Source organism: Colossoma macropomum, unplaced genomic scaffold (assembly GCF_904425465.1).
Source record: "Colossoma macropomum unplaced genomic scaffold, Colossoma_macropomum, whole genome shotgun sequence".
In the NCBI taxonomy this organism is placed as follows: Eukaryota; Metazoa; Chordata; class Actinopteri; order Characiformes; family Serrasalmidae; genus Colossoma; species Colossoma macropomum.
In genome coordinates, this window is record NW_023494786.1 from 23,284,668 (window position 1) to 23,311,443 (window position 26,776).

The window sequence follows — 26,776 nt, forward strand, 5'->3', positions numbered from 1 at the left end:
GAGATTATAGCATCCCTTAGCCAGCTTATCCTGTGCTGGGCTCCAGTCTAGGCCCTCCATGTGCCAATGAAGTTTGATCACGCTTCATTTACTTAATCTATCTCCTCTTATGTGCACAAAACACCACACAGGGTAGCAACTGGTACTGACCTTGTGCTTTTAGTAAACACAGTTACCAGTGACAACCTTTTGACCTTTCAGTTCACAGGTTACAAAGGTTAACATTTGATGTGCGTCTGCTTAGCTTAAGGGGGGCTCAGGGACGGATAGAACATGCCTTGTTGTTTGAAGTTCACTCTTGTCTGATGCCATTTTCCTGCCACTTTCCATTCTCTTCTCACTCTCCTGGCCTTTTCATAAAAAACAGTCACATACACCGTCTGGCACAACTGATTAATCTACAAAATCTTGAAAGCAAATTAAAAAGTGATTCATTTCCAACCAAAATACAGAGAATTAGTCACTACAGTGGCTCAATAACCTGCAAGTAATAAGCCAATTTATGATGATATGCCATCGGAGAACGCCAACAGAAAGCTAATTCTGGCCCTGCAGTGCACTGCAGAGTATTCAGCGTGTGTTAAAAGCCTGCTTAACCCTAGATGAATGCAGATATGGAAATCAGAAATTGCATTCCTTTGTCTCATTGTGTTGAAACCATGAGAGAAACTGGAAGAAACCTGTAAACTGGTGACATTCTCTAAGGTGCTTTTGATACAGGAATATTTGGTCTTTCTGAAATCGCTGCAGCATTTGCAAACAAACCAGCAGCTTTGATAAATGTGTTCTTTTGATGCACTTGAGTAAAACAGGTGAAAATCTGCACAGAATGCAGCCAGTATGCGACTATAATAATTAATAGCGTTCATGCAAACGGTACGCCAATCCTCTAATTAACTAAAGCTTATGAGAGAAGTAATCTGAGGATTTAGTGTTATTAAAATGCATTAACTTTAATCAAGCTTGTGTGGGATACTGCCTCATTAGAGAAAATGCCATTTATTTGTAATCGGAGTATTTTGAATACATTTTTAAACAAGTGCAAATCAGTCTGTCCTGGGTAATTAAGGTTTATGCACGATAGTCTTAATTGGGGAAGCTGAGCTGTTCTATCTGACATATCCCTGAGGAACAAGCAAATGTGCTGTAGTCAATGAGTGATGCTGTGCTTTAGCGATGGAGCGAGGGTGACCGTCAACCTGACTGCATGTGTGCAGGCATGTGTGTGTTCATGCAAGCAAATGTTTAAGAGCATGTTTTCAGTGGAATTAAGTGAGTTTAGAATGAAAGAATGGAAATACTGAAAAGCCTAATAACAAGTTGCTTTAGTGCCTTAAATAAATGTTAACAGGCAAAACTTTTTATAGTGAGATCATTATCAGCCACCCATATCAACTGTTATTGTGTTGTGAATTTTTATCTTACAGATGACCTAATGTCAAACAATTGAAGTTTATTGCAATTGCTTATAGTGAAATACGTAGTAACAAATTGCTTAAAGCTGGACTGTTTGCAAGCTGTGAGTGCCACTTGGTAATAGTAAAGTGAAAACGTAGAACCATATTTGGCTGTAGAATGCAGTTTGTTGTAGCAAGACTATCATTCAACCCAAAAAATGTGTCCTAATAAACTATTCCCAAATTGATCTTATTTTCCCTTTCAGCAATGAAAAGGACGGGCACTTCTAATATAATTTATACATATTAGAGGTATGGCTGAGGATTGGCCTACTTCTTTTTTCTTACCAACAATTATTTACGTTTATTTGATCATGGGTATGCCATAAACATCCATAGAAAACATCTCTGATTGGTCAGGATGCTTACACACAATAAAACATTCAGTGTTTGGGGAGAGAGTTGCTTGTATATTACAAACACCAGCGATATTAGTATTATGAAGGTTGATGTTATGATGGCAGTGAAGGAATGATATAACAATGATGTAACATAACAGTCTCTGTAATCTCTGTTACACCTGTGTGTGTACACATATATCTCTGTATAAGTGTATAGTTGCAGCGCATTTACATGATCCAAGAAACGTAACAATTTCAGTCAAAAATAATGTAGACCAAACTTTTAAGCTTGGGGATTTTGAAAATTTGGTGATTTGGAAATGTGTATTTGCATGCAGTGTGTGGAAAAACATTTTGTAACGTGGAATGTGCTTAGGACCCCTTTTCCAAGTGGATGAATCTGATGATTGCATTACAGAGCTTTTTAGCCTATGTGTGTGATGTTAATACCTAAAGACATTTGATGTTGTCTGAAAAATGCTTAACACATTCTCAACACAGCAGTGACTAAGCTGGTGGTGGGTGCTTCAGGTGTAACTATATGAACATACATTATGTACACTTGTTTGTGTATGTGTGTGTGTGTGTGTGTGTGTGTGTGTGTGTGTGTGTGTGTGTGTGTGTTTACAGATATATATTATTTTAAAGCTGTCATCCTGCTGTGAGTGGCAGTGTCCTGGGGGGAGATCCAGCAGCACAGCAGCACAATGACATGTACTAGAGCAGAACAATGACAAGTGGCATTTAGGGATGTGTCTGCGGTGCGGTGCACGCGCAATTAACATTGCATAACCTCCATGCTTACAAAGCAGGTCTCTTAATTAGAGTTATGATTGCAGCAGGGCAAAGCCAGCGATCCTTGCTCAAGATAATGACTGCTTTAGCTGCCGTGGCAGTTGCTCCATTGTTTGCGGCGTGGACTTCTGACACGGAGGACACAAAGGGACACAAAGAAAGCCTGGGCCGCTTTGTTCCTGCTCCTGCTGATCCAATCACGGTGGCCAAATAGCACTCGGGCTGCTTCCAAACGAGGCCTGCCCTGGCAGAGTGCTTTGGACACCTTGGAATTGAGCAGTAATGTGAAATCCCTTGCTGTGGTGAACAATGTATGTGCAGTCTGTGGCAGGAAGCTGGTGCTCAGCGCTGCAGTAAGTGATTTGTTTGAAGGTTATAGGAAGCACCGGACAAACGTTCTGGACAATAATACTACTGAATTGTTGTTAACCCTTATAAAGTTTTCGCTGCATGGTAGAGTTTGACACTAATTATTTCTCACTTGTAGGTGATTGAAAAAAGTGTCAAAATTCTGTATGAACTTGTAAATGATACCGCATTTGTGTTTGTAAGGAGAAAAGATGTTTTATTATGATTTGAATTGATGAATAGTCTTGTTTCGCAGTAAGAAAAAATGTTACTATTTTTGTGATTTCTTCACAAATGGAAAAACTTAAAAATGCAAATTCAAACCTGTCAAGAATGTAAATTGAAAGTAAATGAGACGCATAATTCATTTTAGTAACACTTTATTTTGAGTGGTCCTTGATAGATACTGTTGATACATTACTTACATTAAGTAGATTTGTTAATTATTGTTGATATGTTATATGAAGTAGGCTTTACATGCTACGTCTATTAAGCAAAACCTTACCTTACCTAATCTTATCCAAAACCTAATCCTAACCCTCACCCTGGCCCTAATCCTAACCTCAACCTTAATCTCAACTCAAAACTTAATCCTAACCCTGGCCCTAATCCTAACCCTAATTTTAACCTCAACCCAAAACCTAATCCTAACCCTCACCCTGGCCCTAATCCTAACCATAACCTTCACCTCAAACCGAAACCTAATACTACCCTCAACCTGGCCCTAATCCTAACCTTAACCTTAAACTCAACCCAAAACCTAGTCTTAACCCTCACCTTGGCTCTAATCTTAACCTCAACCTTAACCTCAGTCCAAAACCTAATCCTAACCATCACCCTTGCCCTAATCCTAACCTCAACCTTAATCTCAACCCGAAACCTAATCCTAACCCTCACCTTGGCCCTAATCCTAACCTCAACCGTAATCTCAACCCGAAACCTAATCCTAACACTCACCTTGGCCCTAATCCTAACCTCAACCTTAATCTCAACCCAAAACCTAATCCTAACCTGCACCCTGGCCCTAATCCTAACTCTAACCTTAACCAAAACCTAAACTCCAGTTACAGAATGAATTATGAATTTTATGAATCATACACCCCTAGTAATTACATTTAAATAGTACATCAAGTCAAAAATAATAACCCTTGAATTTTAATGGTTAAAACAATTGAATTTTTCATCTTTTCTTGCTGTTTGTTTATTTTACTCAGAATTTAACTTCTCAGCCATCTTCATCCCTACTCCCACATCCTTAGACAGAGATGTGTCTAAACTCATCTACAAGTGTATCGATCTGTATGAAATATCTTGCTGTCTTGTTGGTAGAGCTTTTAGTCAATTATTTTTCCAATAGCATCTTTCTTGTTGGGGATGGGGGCACTTAACTGTGTCAAGTTGTGTGTGTTTTTTGCACACCCTCTTCTTCCTGGCAGTCAGTTGGGACTAATTCATCAAAAGTAGCATGGGGTTCTGGTGGGGATGATGGGGGCTCAGGCCTCCACTTCTCCCTCCAAGATATAATCAGCTTTTAATTTTTCCCCACTAGCACACGCGAGATGACGGATAACTGAGCTTGGTCTGTCTGGGGAGAAGACCTTTCTGCCTCTTCGTCTGGCAAAGCATGCTCCTCTGCTTTTACACAAAATTAATCTTCATTTTCAATCATCCTGCTGCTTCCCTCATGTTGCTAATAAGGGTCTGCAATGCTCCAGTGCTGTCAGATAAATTCCCTGAACATCTCCTGCAGGAGCAATAGCACATCTTGTTAACTATACCTGCATACTGCATGATTTTGGGTGGTAAAAATACTTTTATCAGTGTAACGGTTTCTTAGTTGTAAAGTACTTTTATCACTTTAACAAGTGGTCCCTTAACTGTAAGATCCCGCGCACATCTCGTATTACATCCATTTCAAGTGATATGATCAGAACTGGACAGCGAGGTGTATAGCGATCAGTTGATATTTCCTTGTATCTTGAAAGCATCTCCAGTGACCACTTATGATCGGATTTTTGTGTCTGAAGACGGGGTGATCTCCACATTTACCGGGTCAGTCTCTCGCTGCATTTGTTGGCAGACAAAAATGAGCTGCAAGTCCTTGTTCGTGTATAAGTGCAGGCTGCTACAGACTTTAAGATTGCATGGACTGCTAACTCAACTTTTAAACAAACAGGAGAGGAGATGAAGAGGAAGCTATGCAGCTCAGCTGCTTTTGTCTACGCTCTGATGAGCAGTTGATTAGACCATCCTCTGTTATTGTTGAGGATGCATCAAGATGCTTTGCGTGTTAATGCCAGGTGTAAACAGGGCCTTAGTGTTGTACACTTGATGCAAACAGGCTTATTGTTTGCTAATTGTAATTTAATCTTCAATATTTAAAGTAAGGATCTCACTACACTGACAGGCCACTTTTTTAGAACCCCCTATCTCCACCTTGTAGCTCCACCTTGCTGGTGTACAGTTAGAGACTGTAGCCCATCTGTTGACATGCACAGTTCATGTTAGCACTCCTTTAGCACTTCATCAATCACTAAAATTGTTCTTGGCTGGATATTTTTGGGTGGCAGAACACACTCAACCTAACGGAAAACCCATCAACTCAGCTCAGACATCAACATCATTGAATGAAAATCATGAGATTTTCACAATATTTAGATTTTTTCTGACATCTGAATAGTTAGAACAGACAAGAAAGGCACATTTAAAGAATACTATCAAAAACTATGAATACAATTTTTATGTAATATTTCACTCACTGAGCTGCGCTAAATCCAATTAAACAGCTAATAATGTTCTCTTTATAATTAAACATGCGGCTGGTCGGTGCTCTAATAGTAGTGATAATATCCATGATATGCTCAGAAAAGTGTCATACTGTAATGTCACATCACGATCACAATAAATATGATAATTTTGCCCAGCCCTAGCTCAAACTTCTGTAAATCCAGTGGAAAATTCAATCAGCTGCATGTGTAATATCACTACTCACTTCCTCCCTCAGATGCTTATTTATGAGGGAGCAAAGCACATTCTGCATTTTCTTATGGACATAAACTGCACATTTAGCTTTGTGCATAGCATAATACACAGGCAGAATGTGTCTGAACTGCATCTGAAACTGCTGCAAAAAGCTTACTACATCAAGCTTTGAGTGCATATAGTCTGTATAAGATATGTGTGAACCCAGCTTCTCTCAAAGCTGACATTAGGGCTCACATTATACCTCCTTTTGCTTCCCTTCAGTAAGATTCAGTCTGACAGAGCTCACTTTCAGTGCATGTCCTTTAATGCATCCACAGTGTGTGTATCCTACCATGTGAGGCTATCTACTGCGGTAAAAGCTCCATGATGACTTTGCATTTATATTCCTCATACGTTGTCCCAAGTGGCCCAATGGATTAAAGCCCCCGAGGTGCATGTGTGTGTGTATCATGATTAGTGTCGACAGTCCGGCAGGCAGACAGGAGGTAATATACTCTAAGAGGAAAGGACGATGTAGTGGGCCCCTCCTCCACCAATCACTTTATGGCAGTATGCAGGTTAATCCTTTTATTGTAATGAAGTGGGGCGAAGAATAATGCACTGTAAACACGAGCAGTTTAGATCCTGTCCGTCATTTTTACGAGGTGCTGTGGCAGCGCTGAAGCTGGTTGTTGGGGAGCCGGCAAAAGCGGCCCATCCATTACACACATGACATTGACACAGCAAAACAGCTGAGAGCTCACTTAAGGAAATTGTCCTCTCGTCTGCAGCTTTAGCCCAGGAAGTTTATACGTTTTTCTCAGTGCACTTCTCCTGCTTTAGTGGTCTACCACCACTGTGCCCTGTTTGGGTGGGTAATGAAGCTTGCCCCTGCAAAAAATTGTTTATTTAACATCATGGCAGCATCTAAGGAGCACATTTGCAGCAGGGCTGAGCTGGAGCTGATGATTCAGCAAATCGAGTGTGCAATCGCAAGGCACTAGCCTCATCGCTATGCTAAGCTACATGCCAAGACATGAGCTTGACTGGCCTACTGATGCATTTGACCAGCCTAGCGATGCTGATAAAGGATTACAGTAAAAGTGCACTAGAAGAGCAAGGGCATGAAATTGGTTTTGCTTTGGCAGCAGGGCTTTGCAGTTTTACAGAGTGCTGGACAGACGATGAACAGTCAAACAGACAAAATGTCATTTTCTCGAATGCTCAATTTCGCATTCAGCATAATCCATTTGATAGTAGGTGTTTATGGGATTTTATGTGTACTACTTTATATGGATGTGAATGTGAAAGTGTTTTAGACATATAAGTAACCAATTACACTTCACAGATGCACAGCACTGTGCAAAAGTCAGAAACCACCTCTTTGTTTATTCGATTTTGAGTCATTCAGTAAATGGCCATTCCAGAAACGGCCATTCAGTAAAGGTTATTAATTTTTCATTGTCAATGAAAGCAGAAAACATATCTTTGCTGTTGGAATAAAGCCTAGTACGTCAATTTTTGTAAAGGATTTGAAAATATCAGATGCCTTTGTCACTTTGTCAAACTTTTATAATGAACAGGCCAATAGAAATGGTCCAAAATTAGTTAGAACTGTATAAGAGTTAGCTTTATCATCAGTAGATCACGAGTTCAATCCCTGGTGATACTACAGCCATCCGTGGCCAGGAGTCCAAGAGAGCGCTTTTTACCTCACTCTCTGGGTGGGTAGCATGACGCTCCCTCTCCCCCCCTCACTTAGTCCATTGGTAGCTAGCACAGGGGTCTGTTAGCTAACATAACAGACCTGGAGGTTAGCACTCTCCTCTGAGCACGTTCAGCTGTCCAATGACATTGTGTTAGCGGCAGTTCAAAAAGATGCGGTGGGGCTTCACATGACTCGGAGGAAGCTTGTATTTGCTTTCACCCTCCTAGTGCTGGTGGTACTGTGTGATTAGGGGAGTCCTAACTAGTGGGTGGAATTGGATAAGACTAAATTGGAGAGGAAATGGAAGAAAAGGCAAGTTGAAAGTTAAGGAATTTTTTTTCTTCTCCTGAAAAGTTATTTTTGTAGAGATATGAGTTTTTTTTCCTGACAGGGACCATATATTCAACAGAAAATTACACAAAAGCCAACATTAAGCATAATATAAAATACATCAGTATTTAATTTGTCCACTCTTTACAGCACTCTACTGCCACCTTAACTTTTTCATCTTAATAATCCTCCAACCAACCAGTTGGAGCTGTGTCCTCCCCACAAAAGTGGTTCATAAAGCGTCACTGACATTGTGTTCCCCTTCAAACAGACACTAATATTCACACAAGCAACTGCCCAAACTTTAAATTTCTTTGTCATATGCATCTAAAATGACTAAAGCAGATATTCCTGAGGATATGAGATATAAGATGATCCACTTGCATAAGGAAAGGGGAAGTCAAAGGAATATAAGTGAAAAGACAGGAATTTCTAAAACTGCAGTTCAAAAAATGATTAAAAGACACAGAGAAAACATGACTCCTAACGAGTAATGACCAAAACTGGCACCATCAGATAAACAGTACTTAAAGCATTCATCTTTGAGAGAGAAGAGAAAATCAAGCTCCACTCTTGCTTCAGGTGTTTCCACAGGTGTTTCTGTCCATCCTTCCACTGTGAGAAGACAACTCAACACTATGGGTAGTATAAGCTGTTACTGAGAAAAGGAAATAGATTTCTTTTTGCACTGTAACACCAAAAAATGGACAAAATCCAGACCTCAACATCATTGAATGTGTATAGGATTACTTATGGATGTTGTAATAAAGGCAAAGTGTGGACATACACTAAATAAAAGAAAGAAAAATGTTATATTTAGTTGTTGAGGCTTTTGCATAATTTCCCTTAAAATGCAAAACTGAATGACGTCTACCTGAAGACCATTTTGACCGGAAATTAAATAAATGAAGCGTGGTCTCTGATATGAGGGTTTAAATGAGGATCTTCAGTAGGAAGATTTATTGTTAAAGCTTTGCATTTTGAGCACACAGCTGCACATCCGCATCATTTTATCAGTGCACAATGGGTAAGAGGAACATGACTCAGGGGAGGACTGTAAATGCTGAAAAGGTTGAAAGAAAGAAAGGTTTGCCATTGAGCTGGAGAAGGAACTCACAGTGAGTGCACTTTCCCTGTCTGTGAATGGTATTCATCTGCTTGAAGGGCGGTCCGGGTCGGGCTAATTGTACCTCCAGCCATCCTCACACTCAGCTCGTGGCCCACGGGGGGAAGCGAATGCTAAAGATAAAGCACTATTGTGGTGCTCTGCTCCACTCCTCTATCCAAACGATTCAATTTGAAGCATTTGTATCATAAAGGAAACTAAGGATGATTTGTCACAAGCGCTAACAATTGCAGGTCATTTTGTAATTTGTCTCTGGCACAACATCAACCATGTGCTCCCCTTTTCTTCCTGTTCCTTTGTTCCCTCTTTCTCTCTCCCTCCTGCTCTCTCTCCCTCTCTCTCTCACTTGCTCCCTCGACTGAAAGTTCTGGGTAGCTCCAGAGGCAGAAATTGGAAGATGAAAGGAGGGAGATTAAGCTGAAAGGAACAGTGGGTGTTGTCAGAGGTAATTTGAAGTGCATTTGATTTCTCAAAGCCCTCTGAACGTTTTCCCCCAATGATTTACCTGCTAAGCCCCTCAACTTTAACACACTAACCTCCCTTCGTCAGATGTAGGGAGTCCTATTCATGTGCAAATAGTGTCGTGTCATTTTCCAAATGAAAGTGCCGGCTGAAGGAAGTGACAGTTTAGCAGGTTCAGAGTGTATGTGCTGTATCTGGAAACAGTCATGAAGAGCATGTAGTGTTTAGGGAGGGTGTTGAGATTGTGTGCTGTCACTGGCCTGAAAGAGAAAGAAAGAGAAACAGAAAAGAGCACGGATTACTGTTCTTTTCTATGATCTTCATTATGGCTTAGCTAAGAGGGTTTTCTCCTAGCAGTGTAGAATCCTTTGTCATTGGAGCTTTTTTTGGAAGGCTTGAAGTGTGTCTTTTTAATTTACATGCAATTAGATCCATCTTCTTTTTGAATCATGCTCCAAATTGTACTTCAGGCTTTAAGAATCAGATCGTTTTTGTAAACGCAAAAGCAAAAAAGATTTTTTTTCAGTGATATAGGAGGATGCATCCATCCTGTACAAAATAGCTGATATGAGCAACTGTTGCCACTAGTGTAAAATGGGGGAGGAGGCCATTTAGATGTTAGATGTACCTTATGCTTCGCTACATACATTTGAGAGGCCTTGAGGTGGTTGTCATAAAGGTATATAGCCAATATTATTAAAGACATACTTTTGACAGTGACTGTTCCATATAATCTCCCACACCAGTGATACTGTGTTGTCACTAAGCTCAAACAGAGCGGCTACGTCGGTAAAGACATTTTTTGAATTTTGAATGTTTGAGAACTGTGTAGCACCACTGTCTACTTGCACTTCATGAACATATGAGTCTGACTAATCACAGGTGCTCCTGGGTTGTGACCCACATTTATGAGGTTTAAATCTGAACTTAATTTTTAATGTATATTTAAAGGAACAGAATCCAGTAATGAAGCACTGACCCGTCCTGCATTTATGATTTGTGCCATACATTGATTTATAATTCTTTCCTTTTTTTTCCTCTTGTCACATTTATTATTATCAGAGTATTTTTCGAAAGTATTTATCACATCATGCAGGTCAAAGATGTTATTGTGTTTCAGTTTATTTCAGTGACAAACAATGGAACAAAACCCTGCACACTGTAAAGGGCAAGAAACTGAACTACTTTAGAAAATAGATGACATTATTCCTCTCAATATTTTTTACTTATTTATTAGTTATTTTTTTAGTTAGTTCGTTAGTTAGTTATTTGCCATTAAACATATGACAATATGGTAACTCTCGCTGCAGGTGTACTGTTTCACCTTTGACTTTTCAGATCACCTCTGACTCCTCAGCACCTCTGACTGTTTTACATAATCTATTTTCAAATCTAAAACGTTTAAATGTTTTGTATGTAAACTCCAAAACAGGGGTGCACAACGGGCCAGTGTCCAGCATAGTTTGATGATCTTGCTTCTCAGACACAGATGATTCAATTCCTCTGTTAATTGGCAGGTTTACAGGATGTGTTTGAGTAGGGAAACCCCTGATCTAAAAGGTCATCAGTTTGCATGTTTTAATTACTTGTTTTTTTTAAAACAAGTTCATTTTTATTTATTTTAAATTTTTAATTTGATTTTTTCCCCATGAGGCCCCCTTATAACCTTAGTATTGTTTAATATACCAAAACAGTCATAGTTCATTTGTACATTTCCAACCTCTGTTTGTCTCTCAGAATTAAACAAGCTGTTTTAGTTACCATGCCTTTAAGACTGATAATAATGAGCTTTGTTCTGATAGCCTATCCTGTATTGTACCTTATTCAAATGAATGGGCGGCTAAATAGACTAAACTTAATAGGTGGACATGTGTAAATACGTTGGTTTTTGTGACATTCCAGAAACCATGATTTCAAAACAGGCTGTTTTGGCAGCTTAGTTTCCAAAAATGGACTGTGTGGGCTGTGAGTGAACGGTATGTTTTAAACATGTTTATATACAATGTCACTTTGATACTGAAGTTTTCCACAATATGGGTCCTGTAAAATGAACTGCATATTGTCATTCATGCAAGATGCTTAGAATTGTGAAATAATGTCTTTTACTCAGTATTTCTCAAGATAAATAGCATAAATGTGTGGCATGGGATTGTGGGTAGACGGTGGATTCGTTCCGTGTCCAGTTGAAACACAGATCTACCTATTTTGCTTTGTTGGCCACTGATTGGCTCCATAGACATGCATGTAATTTAGCAGAAGGAGGTGTTACATATAAATCTTCCTTTATCTTGAATCAATCCATTCATTAATCAAAAGAAATGGAATAATTACTCTTAGCTGTCTGTAGCTATACCTGCTAGGTGCAGGGTTAGGAGGCCATCTTTTGTCCTGCATTAGTCCTCCTCCACAAGGCCTTTGCTTCCTTCCTGTCACAGACATCTCCTGCTTGGTAATTGGGTATTTATCTGATTGTTTGTGAAAGGTGCTTTGGCTGCCTATCTGACACAATTATCAGAGAGAATTCAATCTCTCTCTCTCTCTCCCCCACGCTCAACGGGACACTGGTAGGATAGGCAGCCGTGCACATTATGAATGAGAAAATGAAAAAAAGGGATAGGAGGATAAAATGATACTTGCCCTCTATCGTCCAGTTAGTGGCAAATGTGCCTGTCATCACTGCATGCAAATTGCACAATTGTGAGAGACACAATACATAATTCTATCAGGCTCCTGCAACACTGAGGGGAAATAAGGAGCGATAAGAGAGGAGAGTGACAATGAGTCGGCCCATAGCTCAAATCTGATAGAGCCGCACTCAGCCACAACTCTAATTCTCTGCCCAGGAAACACTCGCAAAGAGAAAGTGAGAGAGTGTTTACTCTGGACTCTATGATAAGAGTGCAAGAATAGCTATTCCGTAGCCAGTCCACAATCCTGGAGCTTCTTCCACAGCAATGCCATTATGGTCAGGAGGAGGAAGCAGAGGGAAGCAGAGAAACTAGAAATTGAGTGAGAGTTTGTCTGTCTGGGGAACGGGATGTGGTCATGTTTTGTGGTCAGCTCAGAGCACAGTATTAAGTCTACACTGTTGTATGTGCTAAAAATGTGCTGATTCTACAGAGCTCTAGTTATATACTACACAGATTTGTTTGGCTCAGATAAGTGAAAGTTTTTAAATATAAAACGGGTAGTTCTGCTCCTAAAATCAGATTAGCTGAGCTAAGTCACTGTAAAGTACTCACTATGCACACACCTATGACAGCACTCACAACACTGTTGTAATAAGGAACCAAGTCACTAAAAGCCATTATGCTGAATGGACTGTGATGCTCCTCACATGGACCACCGATTGTATTAATTGATGAAGTAAAAATCTGGTTTTGTTTACAGAGAGGGGTTAACTTTCTTCACATCTAGAATAAAAGATAGCAGGCTAAACAGGCTAAAACATGTCTAACAAGCTAAACCATTCAGTGTTAGGCTGTGAATTGAATTGTTTACTAAATTATAGAAAAAATAATAATTAATAGAAAAAGTAAGAAATACATTCCTGTTGCATATTTTGGTTAAATGTACTTTAAGTAGTATTAAAGGACTCGTCTTCTGTGTTGCTTCTATTTTATTTTTTACCCTGAGGTCATTTTATGACACTTTCATGTGCAGAAAACAGGTGTAATTTATTTTTACGTGACTGTTTTCCAGCCTTTCTTAAACAGGCTGTTTTTTTATTACTGTGTCTTAAAGACTGGTATGTATAAATAACTTCTGTTCTGATTGGCTGTGCTGTCCAGGCTGAAACACTCCTTATAACTTCTGCATGAATGGGCGGGGCTAAACTACTGTAGGCTGAATAGGCAGACTGAAATTTAAACACTGCACTATATAGTAGGGGGTTACAGTATGTTACAGTGATTTTTCCTTGGGTAAGGGGTGTTCTTAGGCACAACGAGAAGAGAATAAAACAGTACCACAGAGCCTTTCCTGGCTTATTGCTTTATTTTTAAATGCCTGTTGCAGCAGCCCTCTGACAAATTACCCCCCAAATTGCAACCTCTACAACCTATAAGCAATTTTAGACTAAAAATCTAGTAATTTTAATGTAGATGTGTGCAGACTTTAAGCCCCTCCCTTGCTCACTTTGAGAGGACACACCTAGATGCCTGATTTTGAACACTGACAGTGGTTACCAGGAGAAACAGCAAATGTGAAACCCTTAGATCAGACTATAGAGCATGTCAGTGATACAGCGATTTTAAAATTTGATAAAATGTATTAGAAGTTTATTTTTAAAACTTTTTAATACTGTAATGAAACCATAACCTGCTAAAGTCTATTTGAAAGTGTTCATATTTCTGTGTGGTCTGTAATCGTATCAAACATTTAGTTTGATGAGAAGGTTTGAAAAATCAGATAAAAAGGCTGGTAATGGCATGACTGTCTCAGTGCAGAGTAAACCAGCTAGATTGTGTATGCCTGATTAGCTCTTTCAGTTAATATATTTCCACATGAAAATGCCATTTTCATGCAGAAGTTTCTACTATCATTTGCATCTGTGCCATGATATGACAGGATTGAACAATATATTGTTAACAACATATTCGCCTCTGCCATGTTGATTTTGAAAAAGTCTACAATATGTAAATGAGAGTTCTGACAGGTTTTATCCTGACAGATGTTCTCAATTAGTGTTTTGTCAATGTTTTGGTGAATCAGTGCATTTACTTATTATTTCGTTACTAACACAAAATAATTTGTAGTCAAATTAATCCAGTCTAGCGTTTAACTTTGCCACAGTGAGTGCACTGTGTGCATGTAATATATCAGTAGACTTTCCAGTTAAATTGCAATATGATATTTGTTCAAAATCACATGGCCCTACATTACTCACACTGACCATACTTAATTTATGTCTCACTTAGTCAAACACTGTTGAAGTCATCAATTAAAAACGAGGAGATATAAGAGTTTGATAACTGTCAGATATTGTACCTCACATAATGTCTCAAAGGCAATCCTGAAAAACTGATATAAATTTCTTTTGAATTCTAATGTATATTAATCTTCAGTCTGTTTCTTTTTCTGCCTGTGTTTGTAGATGAATCAGGAAGGAGAGCGGACTCCAGGGATGCCAGTTCAGTAAGCATCATGCGGATTGCATGGTCAGGAGCCACAGCCTTTATAATCATCACATTGCTACGGCTTGGGCAGTCTGTAGTCGTGGAGAGCTCTTTGGTCCCAGGTAAGAATGATTGCTTTGTTTCTTCCTCTGTGCTTCCCAAAAGAGTCATCCAGAGCTACATGCAGTATGCCTGCAAGTGTATACAACTACACCTGCCTTACGTCCAAAAGTTTTATCATTTTCCTGTAATCAGTTTGTATATCAACCAGTGGTCATTGTGCCCATTAGCCCATTCATTTTAAATGCAGGCCTTTTCCAGGTAGCTCTTGAGGGCTTTACTATCTCTTCAAATGAACTGTCTGTTTGTGTGATTGACACCATTTATAGGGAAATCTAATTTTTTGAAACAGTAAAAGGTATCTGAAGACTAGTGCAGTAGTTTAGGGTCTTTTAGCCTAAAATGCTTTATCCAGAGAAGTACACAGACCACCTGATGTTATTGTGTGCTCAGGTGGCCACGACTATGGGAATTCTTTTAAGCTAATGTCTCATTTTCTTTCCACACTGCGATGTGCACACACTTCTATTCAATGGGAAACAAACCTTTATCAAGCTAAATGCTAGCCAGTCACCAGTAGCACAGAGTTGCCTGGTCTGCACACTGTGATCATAATGAGCATTTCAGAGCAAGATATAACAGCATCCTGTCTTTGAACTATTCAAGAGTTTTGTGTAATGCAGTTATTTGCAAATTGATGAGATGTTAGTTTGTGTTTGCTGGCACTTTGTTTAATGCTAATGGTCTGTTTTTGTTGTAGCACTTTCATGACAATTAGCTGTCCATTAATGTTAATGGACATTAATTGTCGTTTTCGTGTCAGTCAGACCTTCCCTTTCCTGTTAAAGTAGGCATTTCTTGGCTACCAAACGCTCTGGTAGTAGTCTTAATAGTTGCCTTGCATGACTAAGGTATGGCTCCCACACCAAATTCCAGTTGAAACAGTATCAGTGCACTGTTGAGTCTGACTTTCATTGTGAGGGACAAATGTTCCCAGCAAATCACAGCCACTTGGAGTATGATCAAGAAATAAGTCAAAGATTCAAAAAAGGATTCATGCGTGTTTGGCGAAAAGCTCTTCAGTGCTAGTTCTAACACTGGCTGTAATACAACCAGTCATTGCCTGATAGATATGCCTGACAGCATGATACCGTCATGCATTTGGTACCCATGAAGCGTCGTACCATAGCGCACTGGTAAACATGGCAAGTGTGCCTCATTTGCAAATAGGGACTTTAAATAAATGGATCAAATGGATTTGACATACCTTGGAAAGAACAGACTTAGATTCATGTTTTAATATACTTTGTTGTGAAGAAATGCATTAGATCAAATGGACATATTTTCTTCTTGAAATTAGGGCATCTGGTACCAAGTATCGGCTTGGAATACAGAGACTAGGCCTGATTTAAATAAGCCTCTATTAAACAAGCTTTAAAAACTCTCATGTCTTTTTAAGTGTTTGCCCAATACCCTACTCTCTAGTCTTTTAAATAGAGCATTGAGTTTGCTTGCTTTGATTCATTCCCAGAATTTCTAAATGTTAAAGTCTATTACCAACACTCTGCTATGTGACACAAATTGCATTAGAGCATGGCACATTTCCGTAATGTCCACACATTGTGAAACGTGTTAGTTCAGTCTATTGGTATATAGTTCAATGTTTGGGAAAAGCACTTTCCCTCTGTCACTCACAGCTCACTATCAGTTCACTGCTGCTATCTTGATTTCCCATCTTCTTCTCCTTAATTCGTAGCTGACAGGGTGATGGCTCTCAGAATCACTCTCTCATTCAGACGGTCTCTCCTTTATTGCTTCCAGCTCCTCTGTCTTCCTGCTGCCTCTCCTCTCTTGTTTGCTTCCGTTCATTCCAGCTCCCTCCATGTCTTCTCTCTTTTCCTTATTCTGGGCTCATGAAACAATTTATTTGTTGACTTGGGCTGGCGTGAGTCTCGCTCTCTGGATTTGATGTTCTTTGCCGGTGTGTAGGTGTAGTAATTTCAGCCAAAGGCAGCCGTGCCGAGTTGTGTTTTAGCTGCTGCGTGGCTGCATTGATGGCTGGAGCCCCATATAGCAATGCTAATGAAAGAGGCTGCGCCAGGCCCCCCTCTCCAATTCCGTTGCTCTGATGGGATGCTGTGCCACGGCTACTGAGCTGCAAACCAATGTTCCAGCTTCACTTAGGCCAGTGGTGCTACAGCATTTAAGAGCTAACACTGCATTACATTGTGCATAGCCCTAAACAAGGATGTTAATATCATGACTTAAATGTCTGCAAAATACTTACATAAGATGATCTCTGATTACCTTTTATGGACCGTGTCATTTTCATGTAATATTTTCTACAGATTCAAGGTCAACCTGAAATGAAAATTGATCAAAATGTTACCTGGTTAGGTCAAATTAAGCATGATTCATCGTATGATATCATTGAAAAGACAAAATCTTTCCTTCTAAATGGAAAAATTCTGATTCTGATTCTTTCTCTTGCTGCTAAAATGTCTGTTCTCAGTGCAAGACCATACACCAGCAGGCAGGGAAAAGAAATATTAACCACTGCATCTCAGTGAGGAAGGAAAATGTGTTATACCCCCTAATGACTACCTCCTCTCACTCTGTACATACTCACACATGCATATTACCACGATCAAAAAGGAAGACATTTGGCCGTGTAAAATAAATTCTCCTTAACCCTAAAATGCATGACCTAAAAAAACTACACAAATGCATAAAAGGGTCGAAATGACCCATATAGGAATCATTGGTTTCAAATGTGTCCTGTTTTTATCTTAAATAATTAGAAAAAACATTAATGATACACTGTTATAATGTTTCAATCATGTTTATTTGATCACTTCCTTTGTGGATATACAGCAAGAAAAGATCAAATTCAATACTATTTGAAGGCATTAGCACTTTTTTGGCACCAAAAAGGCCCCAGAATGAATGACTGATATTTATCAGTCATTTATCACACAGTACCACCAGCACTAGAAGGGTGAAGGCAAACACAAGCCACCTCCGAGTCGTGTCAAGCGAGCCACCGTATCTTTTCGAATTGCCACTATTGCAACATCATTAGTCAGCTGAACACCCTTGGAGGAGAACGCTAACCACCAATTCTGTTATGTCAACTAACAGATGCCTGCACTGGCTAGCATCGCGCTGAGTGATGGGAGGAAAAGTAGGGCCATCCTACCCACCCAGACAGTGTATGGCTGTAAAATGAACAGCAAACACATGCCTCAAATCATGTACATTGCAGTAACATCATCCATGAAGCATTTTACAGTGCTACAACATGAAGCTGCAGACATAAACAAATGCTGATGGCTAAGCACTAATCACAGCAGGCTACAAACTAATAACTCACTACAACTGCAAACTGCTGCCTGTGACTGTGGAAGTACCTTGAATATCCAGCTAACAAGGACTTTACATGCCTTTACGACAGTTAGTGAAAGATAAACTAATGAATTACCTCAACAGTCATTAGTTTCTCATAAATGCACGACTCTCAAAAGGGGTTGGAGCGAAACACTTTTTTCTCCAACGCAGCTGTTTATACAAATAATAATGACAGATAAAGAACTAAATACCTTATTATTAGAGCGCAGGTTTGCCATGTGCTGGATGTTATAAATACCACACTCACTCATCACTCATACATACCCACCATGTGTAAAAGTATGCAGTGCTATATTGAAATGAAAATTAAATGAAGTGTAAGTGAGAGAATTTCTTGATATACGCCCATCATCATAATGTGAACCCCTGTGAGAACGCATATGCTAGTTTGGGAACCACTGATGTAAGAGGGTTAATCACAATGATTTGATTTAATTATAATTGTTTAGGAATATCACATTTCACCACAATCTGATTTTGATTTGATTATTTTGGTACAATTCAGAATACGATTTTAGAAAGTACACTGAATACATAAATGTGTAGGAACTATTTCTGCAGTAAAAGAAAATAAAACCAATACACAAAGACATTTTATTAGATTATTACGTTGAAAAAATGTTTGCAGTTTTGTATTTTGGCTGAAAAATAAGTGCACACTTTATTGAATATCTTAACATAAATATTATAATAAATAATATAAAGAATATTTATGAATTATTATTATAATTATACATTATAATTTAAGTATGACATTTAACATTTATGCTGTTAAAATGCCACCCTCAGATACACTATATTGCCAAAAGTATTTGCTCGTCTGCCTTCATACGCATATGAACTTGAGTGACATCCCATTCTTAATCCATAGGGTTTAATATGATGTCGGCCCACCCTTTGCAGCTATATCAGCTTCAACTCTTCTGGGAAGGCTTTCCAAAATTGTGTTTATGGGAATTTTGGACCATTCTTCCAGAAGCGCATTTGTGAGGTCAGACACTGATGTTGGACGAGAAGGCCTGGCTCGCAGTCTTTGCTCTAATTCATCCCAAAGGTATTCTAACGGGTTGAGGTCAGGACTCTGTGCAGGCCAGTCAAGTTCTTCCATACCAAACTTGCTCATCCATGTCTTTATGGACCTTGCTTTGTGCACTGGTGCACAGTCATGTTGGAACAGGAAGGGGCCATCCCCAAACTGTTCCCACAAAGTTGGGAGCATGAAATTGTCTAAAATCTCTTGGTCTGCTGAAGCATTAAGAGTTCTTTTCACTGGAACTAAGGGGCCGAGCCCAACTCCAGAAAAACAACCCCACACCATAACCCCCCTCCACCAAACTTTACACATGGCACAATGCAGTCAGACAAGTACCGTTCTCCTGGCAACTGCCAAACCCAGACTCATCTATTGGATTGCCAGACAGAGAAGCGTGATTCGTCACTCCAGAGAACACGTCTCCACTGCTCTAGAGTCCAGTGGCGACGTGCTTTACACCACTGCATTCGACACTTGGCATTGCGCTTGGTGATGTAAGACTTGGATGCAGCTACTCAGCCATGGAAACCCATTCCATGAAGCTCTCTACGCTGTTCTTGAGCTAATCTGAAGGCCACATAAAGTTTGGAGGTCTGTAGCGATTGACTCTGCCAAACGTTGGCGACCTCTGCGCACTATGCGCCTCAGCATCCGCTGACCCTGCTCTGTCATTTTACTTGGCTGACCACTTCGTGGCTGAGTTGCTGTCGTTCCCAATCGATTCCACTTTGTTATAAAACCACTGACAGTTGACTGTGGAATATTTTGTAGCGAGGAAATTTCACGACTGGACTTGTTGCACAGGTGGCATCCTATCACGGTACCACGCTGGAATGCACTGAGCTCCTGAGAGCGACCCATTCTTTCACAAAAATGTTTGTAGAAGCAGTCTGCATGCCTAGGTGCTTGGTTTTATACACCTGTGGCCATGGAAGTGATTGGAACAGCTGAATTCAATGATTTGGATGGGTGAGTAAATACTTTTGGCAATATAGTGTAGATGCATCCTGATGCAAGAATGCATTTTTCACCCATATTGACAGATGTGTTATGGTTCTACTGTACTATAGATTTGAAGATGATAATATTTGCTGTCAGAGTTAAACATATAGTGTTGATGAAGTATTTCAACTGCGTTTGATCAAATTCTTTCACTCTATTTATGTGGTTTGTCTTGAAAGTTGTGAGCAGTTGATGGAGTCTGCAGTAACCTTTATGCAAGACTGTGTATTTGGTTTTGTAATATCATTTTTTCTTGGACGGTGCTCTGGTTATTGAACGAAGGACAGGGTTACGGCAAGTTTAACCTCTCAAGATGCTTCTACTTTCCTCATATCACAGACTCTTTCTTCACTCTGATTGTGAATACGTTGGCAGTTTGCCTGTAAATAGGATGTGAGCTTTCTGAGTTCAAGTTCTTGACCAGTGAAGAGTAAATGGACAAAACAGCTTTGAATTTGCTAGAATGTAGAACGTGCAGTGTTATCCATTTTCTGCCAGTATTGTTGGTGTGAGTGAATTCACATTAATTGCAGCAGCCTTGCGACTCCTGCTGTACATGCCGAATCACTTGGAATTAGCCAGTGGTTCATCATTTATACGCTGCTGAAGGGAGCACTTTGGGCTGCATATGTTCCCTTGCCCTGCCACATCGAGGTGTTCAGTCAGTGTCCTACCTTTGGTGATTAAATATGTGGTTAATACAGCTCTGTGAGAATATTGAATTACACCGCGGCCACTATGACCTTTTTCGAAATTACAGAGCCAATTGTGCACGACGGTGGAGCAGCTTTATAACAGGTGGTGCCAGGACACAGCCTGAAGGAGAATGGATCCCCCTCACCTGCATACTGCTGACGACACTCCTTAAAACTGCTCCTCACTCTCAGCACTGCTTAGGACGCATCTTTCAACTGCCCCTACAAGCAGTTTGAGTTACAGGGCTTCTCGGAATTCATGACTGCCCACATGCTGAAAGAAGGAAAATCAATTCCTGTGTGATTACTGTGTGAAATCTGCAGTTATATGCACACAGTGATCTAGTGCTAATGCGTTTTTTTTCATGCGGTGATAAAGTATTGTAATTTTGACCTCAGACTCATTGATTGAATTAATCCTTTCATGTAGCCTAATATGAGGAAAAATGCCAGAGGCCTTGTTCTGAGCTGGGTTATCCAAAGGCATCTTAACACTAAGATGCTTTTGGGAAACCTAGCCTTGATTGGTCTAAAGTGATTTTAATACAAATTGATGAACATCTAACAGTAACCATTGAGTTTTTTGATTATAAGTAGTTTAATTTTCATACTTTTGTCCATAGTTAAATTTTGATTTTGTTTTATTTTAAATCAGTTAAAATTAAATATTTAAAACCCACATTTTAACCATAAAATGTGATCAGTTTGATAAAATCCTTTAGATTTGTGCTCAGGCTAACCTTTCAGATATGGACTTGAATGGAGTATTACACCATTGAAAAAAGTGATGCATTGAATTTGCTTGATTCAAATGCATACACTATTTTCACATGAATACAATAGACAGGGCTGTGAAAATGTCAGTGACCACCCTTCATTTATTTAATTTCTAATCAATACACTGTCAGAAATAAAGGTACTCTACAGGTACATTTTTCATTCTTCAAGGTACAGACAATGTAAATGTTCCCTCAAAGGTATAACAGTGGGTTTTAAGGTCCAATTGTGTAATCTTAAATATGTTTTTCCAGGTGAAAAGTACATATTTGTACATTTTCGTAACCTAATGTTTTAAAACAGAACAATAAAATAAAAAGCCTGGAGATGAGACGGGGTGTGTGGAGTCAATACAACAGTGACAAGACGGGTACTGCCCCAGAGACTGTTTTGTACCTTTTTTCCTGAGAGTGTACAATCATTAATTACTGAATATTCATTTTTTAGTGTCAGAAAAAAAACAGAAAATATATTTTGCAGAAAATGCCTCAACAACTTAATATAATGTCAAACCTTTCAGTATTTATTGTGTCCACTCTTCACCTTTATTACAGCTTCCATTACTTTCAGGAGGCTTGTTTTCAGGTTTTGAAAGAATCTGCAGGGATGTTTTTCCACACCTCTAAAGTTCAGTCTTAGAAGCTGATTGCATTTTCTGCTTCCTGCAATCCAGGTAATCTCAAACACCTCTACAATGTAATCTCAAACACATTTAAGATGTTTCAGTATTGGAGAGTTATTGTGAGCATAAGTCAACATAATTTTCAACATAATTAAACTGAAATACAAAATTACTTTTGGCAGTAACTATTTTGAACAGCACTTTTTTCAGTGTTCATTATATTTGGCAACGTGCATTCATTCTTGGCACAAAACTTGGTGCCGAGAGATTTCATCTCTCTCCTTAATGAAAAAGAAGGTTGCACTAGTACATTCAGGGGGTTAAATGTGTTGGCTTCTGTCAGAATTCAGCCAGGTATTAAATTGCCAAAAATACATGAGCTATTCTATTTCTGCTTTAACCAAACCTATCAGACAGGAAACAGAGTCAGTCTGGTCTAAGTTTGGCCAAATGCATCTTGTCCATTTATCTTATGCTGTACTGTCTGCCAAAACGATGGGCAATCTAAGTGGTAATGTCCTCTATTGGCACACGGAGGAGGAAAGCTTTTTTCCGAATGAGACGAGAACAAATTGCTTGACGTAAGCAATGCCTTCTTTAGCCCTGGACTCAGCGAGAGCAAGCGCTGTCTTATATTACTGTGTGCAACACTCCGCAAATTGCCTTGTAATTGTATTTGTTTGAAAAACATTCATTTCAGCACTGCATTTTCATTTTTCTCCTGAGGAGAGACAGAGCTGTGTTTGAAAAGGATGCGAACATGCCCTGGTTGTCGAAGAGAGGAGGGAGAAAAACACGCTCGATTATATATTAGCTCTGAAATATTAAGAGTGGTGCTGTTGGTATTGACACAAAATAATCCATACATTATGTGACTGTTCAAAGGGCCCTAGTTAGGATCACATATTTGACCTATGTGAGAATTATTTTGATAAGCATTTGGTGTCTATTTTGTGGTCTATATGTTTCCCTTGCTTTGAAACACAGTACATTGTCATTCCATAGACACCCTCGCTAGAGGTAATCTTTCCCTATCTCTGCTTTTTATTTTGTCTCTAGATAACCTTACTGTGTCAAGTGCTCTGCAGTATTTCTCTGTCCTCCAGCTCTAAGAGCAGTGCCTGTCACCTCTCTGCTTTGCCCTGCTCAGAGGACGTTCAATTAGCAGACTGTGCAAGGCAAAGTTTCTTCACTGTAGTCTTAATAGTACAAGTATAGTACGCTATGGTTATTTACGCAGCCATTTCCAAAATCCCTGCAATGTTTTGATCTCATTAAGAGTTTTAAGATGAATGTAAATGAGGCCCTCGAGTTGCACTGCATTCTCTCTGTTTTACAGTAAGTTCTTGATGTTGAAAACTAATAACAGAAGTGCAATACTGTGGCAGCGCTGGCTGGAAGTGAAGTATCCGTGAAGACAGCTAAGCGTTCTGCATTCAGAGCTACTGAGTTCCATGTGTTCTTGCATATTATTGAAGAGAGGAAAGGATTGAGGCAGCTGAACATCCATTAAATATAAAACTGCTGACAGCACAAACAAACATTTACCACCCACACATTCAAGATATCCAGGGGACTCCTAATAACTTCCCTCATAGAGTTTATGAAAATATGCTTGATCTGCATTCTCTTCGTCTAATGACTGCTATCAAATGAGAAAAGTTTCCCAACTATTGTAACATACACTCTATAAACTATGAAAGCCCATTCCCGTCAACTCACCTTTTTTCTCCTTCTCTGTTTCTGGCAGCAGTATGTCAAAATATTGACCTAGTATCCCAAAATAATGAATCATTTTCTCAAAATATTAACTTACAATGTCAAAATAATGACTTAATATCACATAATAGTAACTTATTATAAACAAAATAATGACTACTTGTTTATTTTTTTTATTATAACTCCCAGACAGGGGCCAGTTGTGCTCTCTTGGACTCCTGGCTAGGATATGTATAGCATCACCAGGGACGGAACTCATCATCTCCCGATGATAGGGCCAACACTTACACGGTTGCGCCACTTGGGAGCCCCGTTACTTTCGTGAAATGTAATAACTCAATATTTTGCCAGAATATTTAATGAAAATAAGCATTTATTATAAGTCAACATTTCAAGTTATTATTTCGAGATACTAAGTGAATATTTCAAAAAAGTTAGTCATCATTTTGAAATACTAAGTCAATATTTTGTCATACTGCTGCCAGAAACAATTAAGAAGAATCAGGCGTTTAGAAGAAAGGAAATGAAATGTTTTCTTGCTGGTTTAGACTGTGGAATAAAACTTGAGACTTCTCCTCATTCTTTCAGTTGCTGTGTAAGAATATGTTCTATGAAGATCCAAGTGGCTTTTAAAGTTTATAAGTTGAGTGGGTGAATTCCCACTGAAAGAATAGTGTACTAGAAGTTTGGTCCTGTGGTCAAAAACTAAACAGCCTCCAACAAGTTTAGTTAAATAAAGCTCTACTGGCTGATAAGATTGTCAGTTGTTAAAATGTCAAATATAATTGTCAGCTCCCAATTTCAAAATGTCCTAAACCATAATAAACTCTATTAAAGAAGCTCACAAAGTTATAAATAATAATAATAATAATACTGTATTGCCGGTTTTCAAGTTTCAGTTCAGCATGTATCACTTTGAGCAGCTGATGAGTGGTTTAAACAAGGACATGCAGTGTCATTGATGAAAAACACCAAAATCTGTTTGAATACCAGTGAGAATCTAGCTTGCTAAAAGTGAGTGAGTGAGTGAGTGAGTGAGTGAGTGAGTGAGTGAGTGAGTGAGTGAGTGACTGAGTGAATTGGTGACTGAGTGAATGGGTGACTGAGTGAGTGAGTGACTGAGTGAGTGAGTGACTGAGTGAGTGACCGACCAAATCTATGATATGCTTTGTATCTACAAACATGTTTAAATCTCTCATATCAGAGGTATCTACTCATGAGAAGAGAACAAGCAACTTCGCAATATCGGTACTGTATAGGCTCTATATGATTTGTGAAGCCTTAACAGAAGCATGAGTTAAACTGTAAGCAGTATGTCCTTAATGCATTCAACTAGCAAATGGACTATACTTTGGTCACATGAACAGTTGCAGAAATTGTTACTCACTGGCATTTTTGTAGTTATAGTCTTCATGAAACTGAAGTGTGTACATTTACCCTACGGCCCCTGCAGTCCTTTGTCTGTGCTGGTGCTGTTAGGTTTGTTGCGTGTCTGCAGAAACTCATCTCCGAACGCGAGAAGACACACATCAGCCACAGCAGCAGACCGCCACGCTACAGCACCCTGAGGCTGGAGATTTAGCCACCACACAAATTCATTTCCCCTCTTCTCTCGGTCTCTATTACCACCCCTATTCCCCCCACCAACTGTCCCACTAAGACAGCCGCCCTCACTCGCCTCCCCACAGCCTGTCTACCTGCAGATGATGACTTATTTTCTACTCTTGTAGTGCCTGCAGTGACACCATGCTGTTCTGGGTCAGAGGGCAGTGAAATACATGTGACAGGACTTTAAATATTTTACATTTAAAGTAAAGTCATATAAATGAAATGTGCTTCACGTACAGATTAAAGCCAGATTGTGGATTCGTTTTTTTAAATCTAGTGATTACTTGAAGGATTCAAAGAACATTTAAACATTTTTCAGCCTAATCTCTATCTGCTGTATCTGCACTGTATTACTACATACAATACATTTCTCTGTACTTAGAACTTAAAAGGGAAGTCCACTAATTTTTCAAAAAATGTCATTCAGAGTGGATTGATGTGAAAACCTGCTGACTGTGATTTCTTTACAGTGGTGGTGATAAGAACCAGGAGTGAAATGTTTCCAATGGAAATATAGCCATTTTATTTACTATGCAAAAAGAACCAGAGGTGGACATCTGGTTCCTATCACCACTGTGAACAGTTCTGAGTTTGTAAGAATAGAATATTTCACACCAACCCACTAAATGATTTTGTTTACAATGTAATTATTCTGAATTTTTCAGAAACCTGTGGAATTGTCTTTTAACATGAAATGGAAAAATGGTTGAATTCTAACTCAAGAAGCAATAGGGCAGTTGCTGAGTTGTCTCTAGACTACAACCATTACACTCTAACAGTTCAGGTCAGGATGAGACAGATATGAGAAGGTCTTACTGAAGTGATTGTTTTGACATTTTATCCAACTTTTAATGGGGACCTATTATTCTGATTTCCAATGTTCAAAATTTTAATTTTGGGGTCTACTAGAATAGATTTGCATGTTTTAATATTCCAACAACACATTATTTTTCTTATACTGCACATCTCTATTCATTCTCTGTCTGAAACGCTCTGTCAGAGCTCCTGTGTCTTTTAGCCCCGCCTCTCAATGAGCCCACCCCTGCTCTAATAGGTCATATCGCCCACTCTGTTTTGATTGGTCAACTTCTGGAGCAATTCCGCACCTACATGTTCAGCCCCTGTCTTGCAGTCTGCAGACAGACTTTTCCCTCCTGATGAGCTGTAAACACCATTGTGGTGTATACTCTTCCTGGCCTCCAGT

General features: G+C 39.2%; 1 protein-coding gene across 1 annotated transcript in view; it reads left to right on the top strand.

Moving 5' to 3' along the window:
- Positions 1–26,776, top strand: part of robo1 (roundabout, axon guidance receptor, homolog 1 (Drosophila)) — a 329,382-nt gene that overhangs the window by 12,763 nt on the left and 289,843 nt on the right. The window contains 1 exon segment of the mRNA XM_036564441.1: positions 14,627–14,770. Within this exon segment, the coding sequence (XP_036420334.1) occupies positions 14,677–14,770 (94 nt within the window). The 5' untranslated portion in view covers positions 14,627–14,676.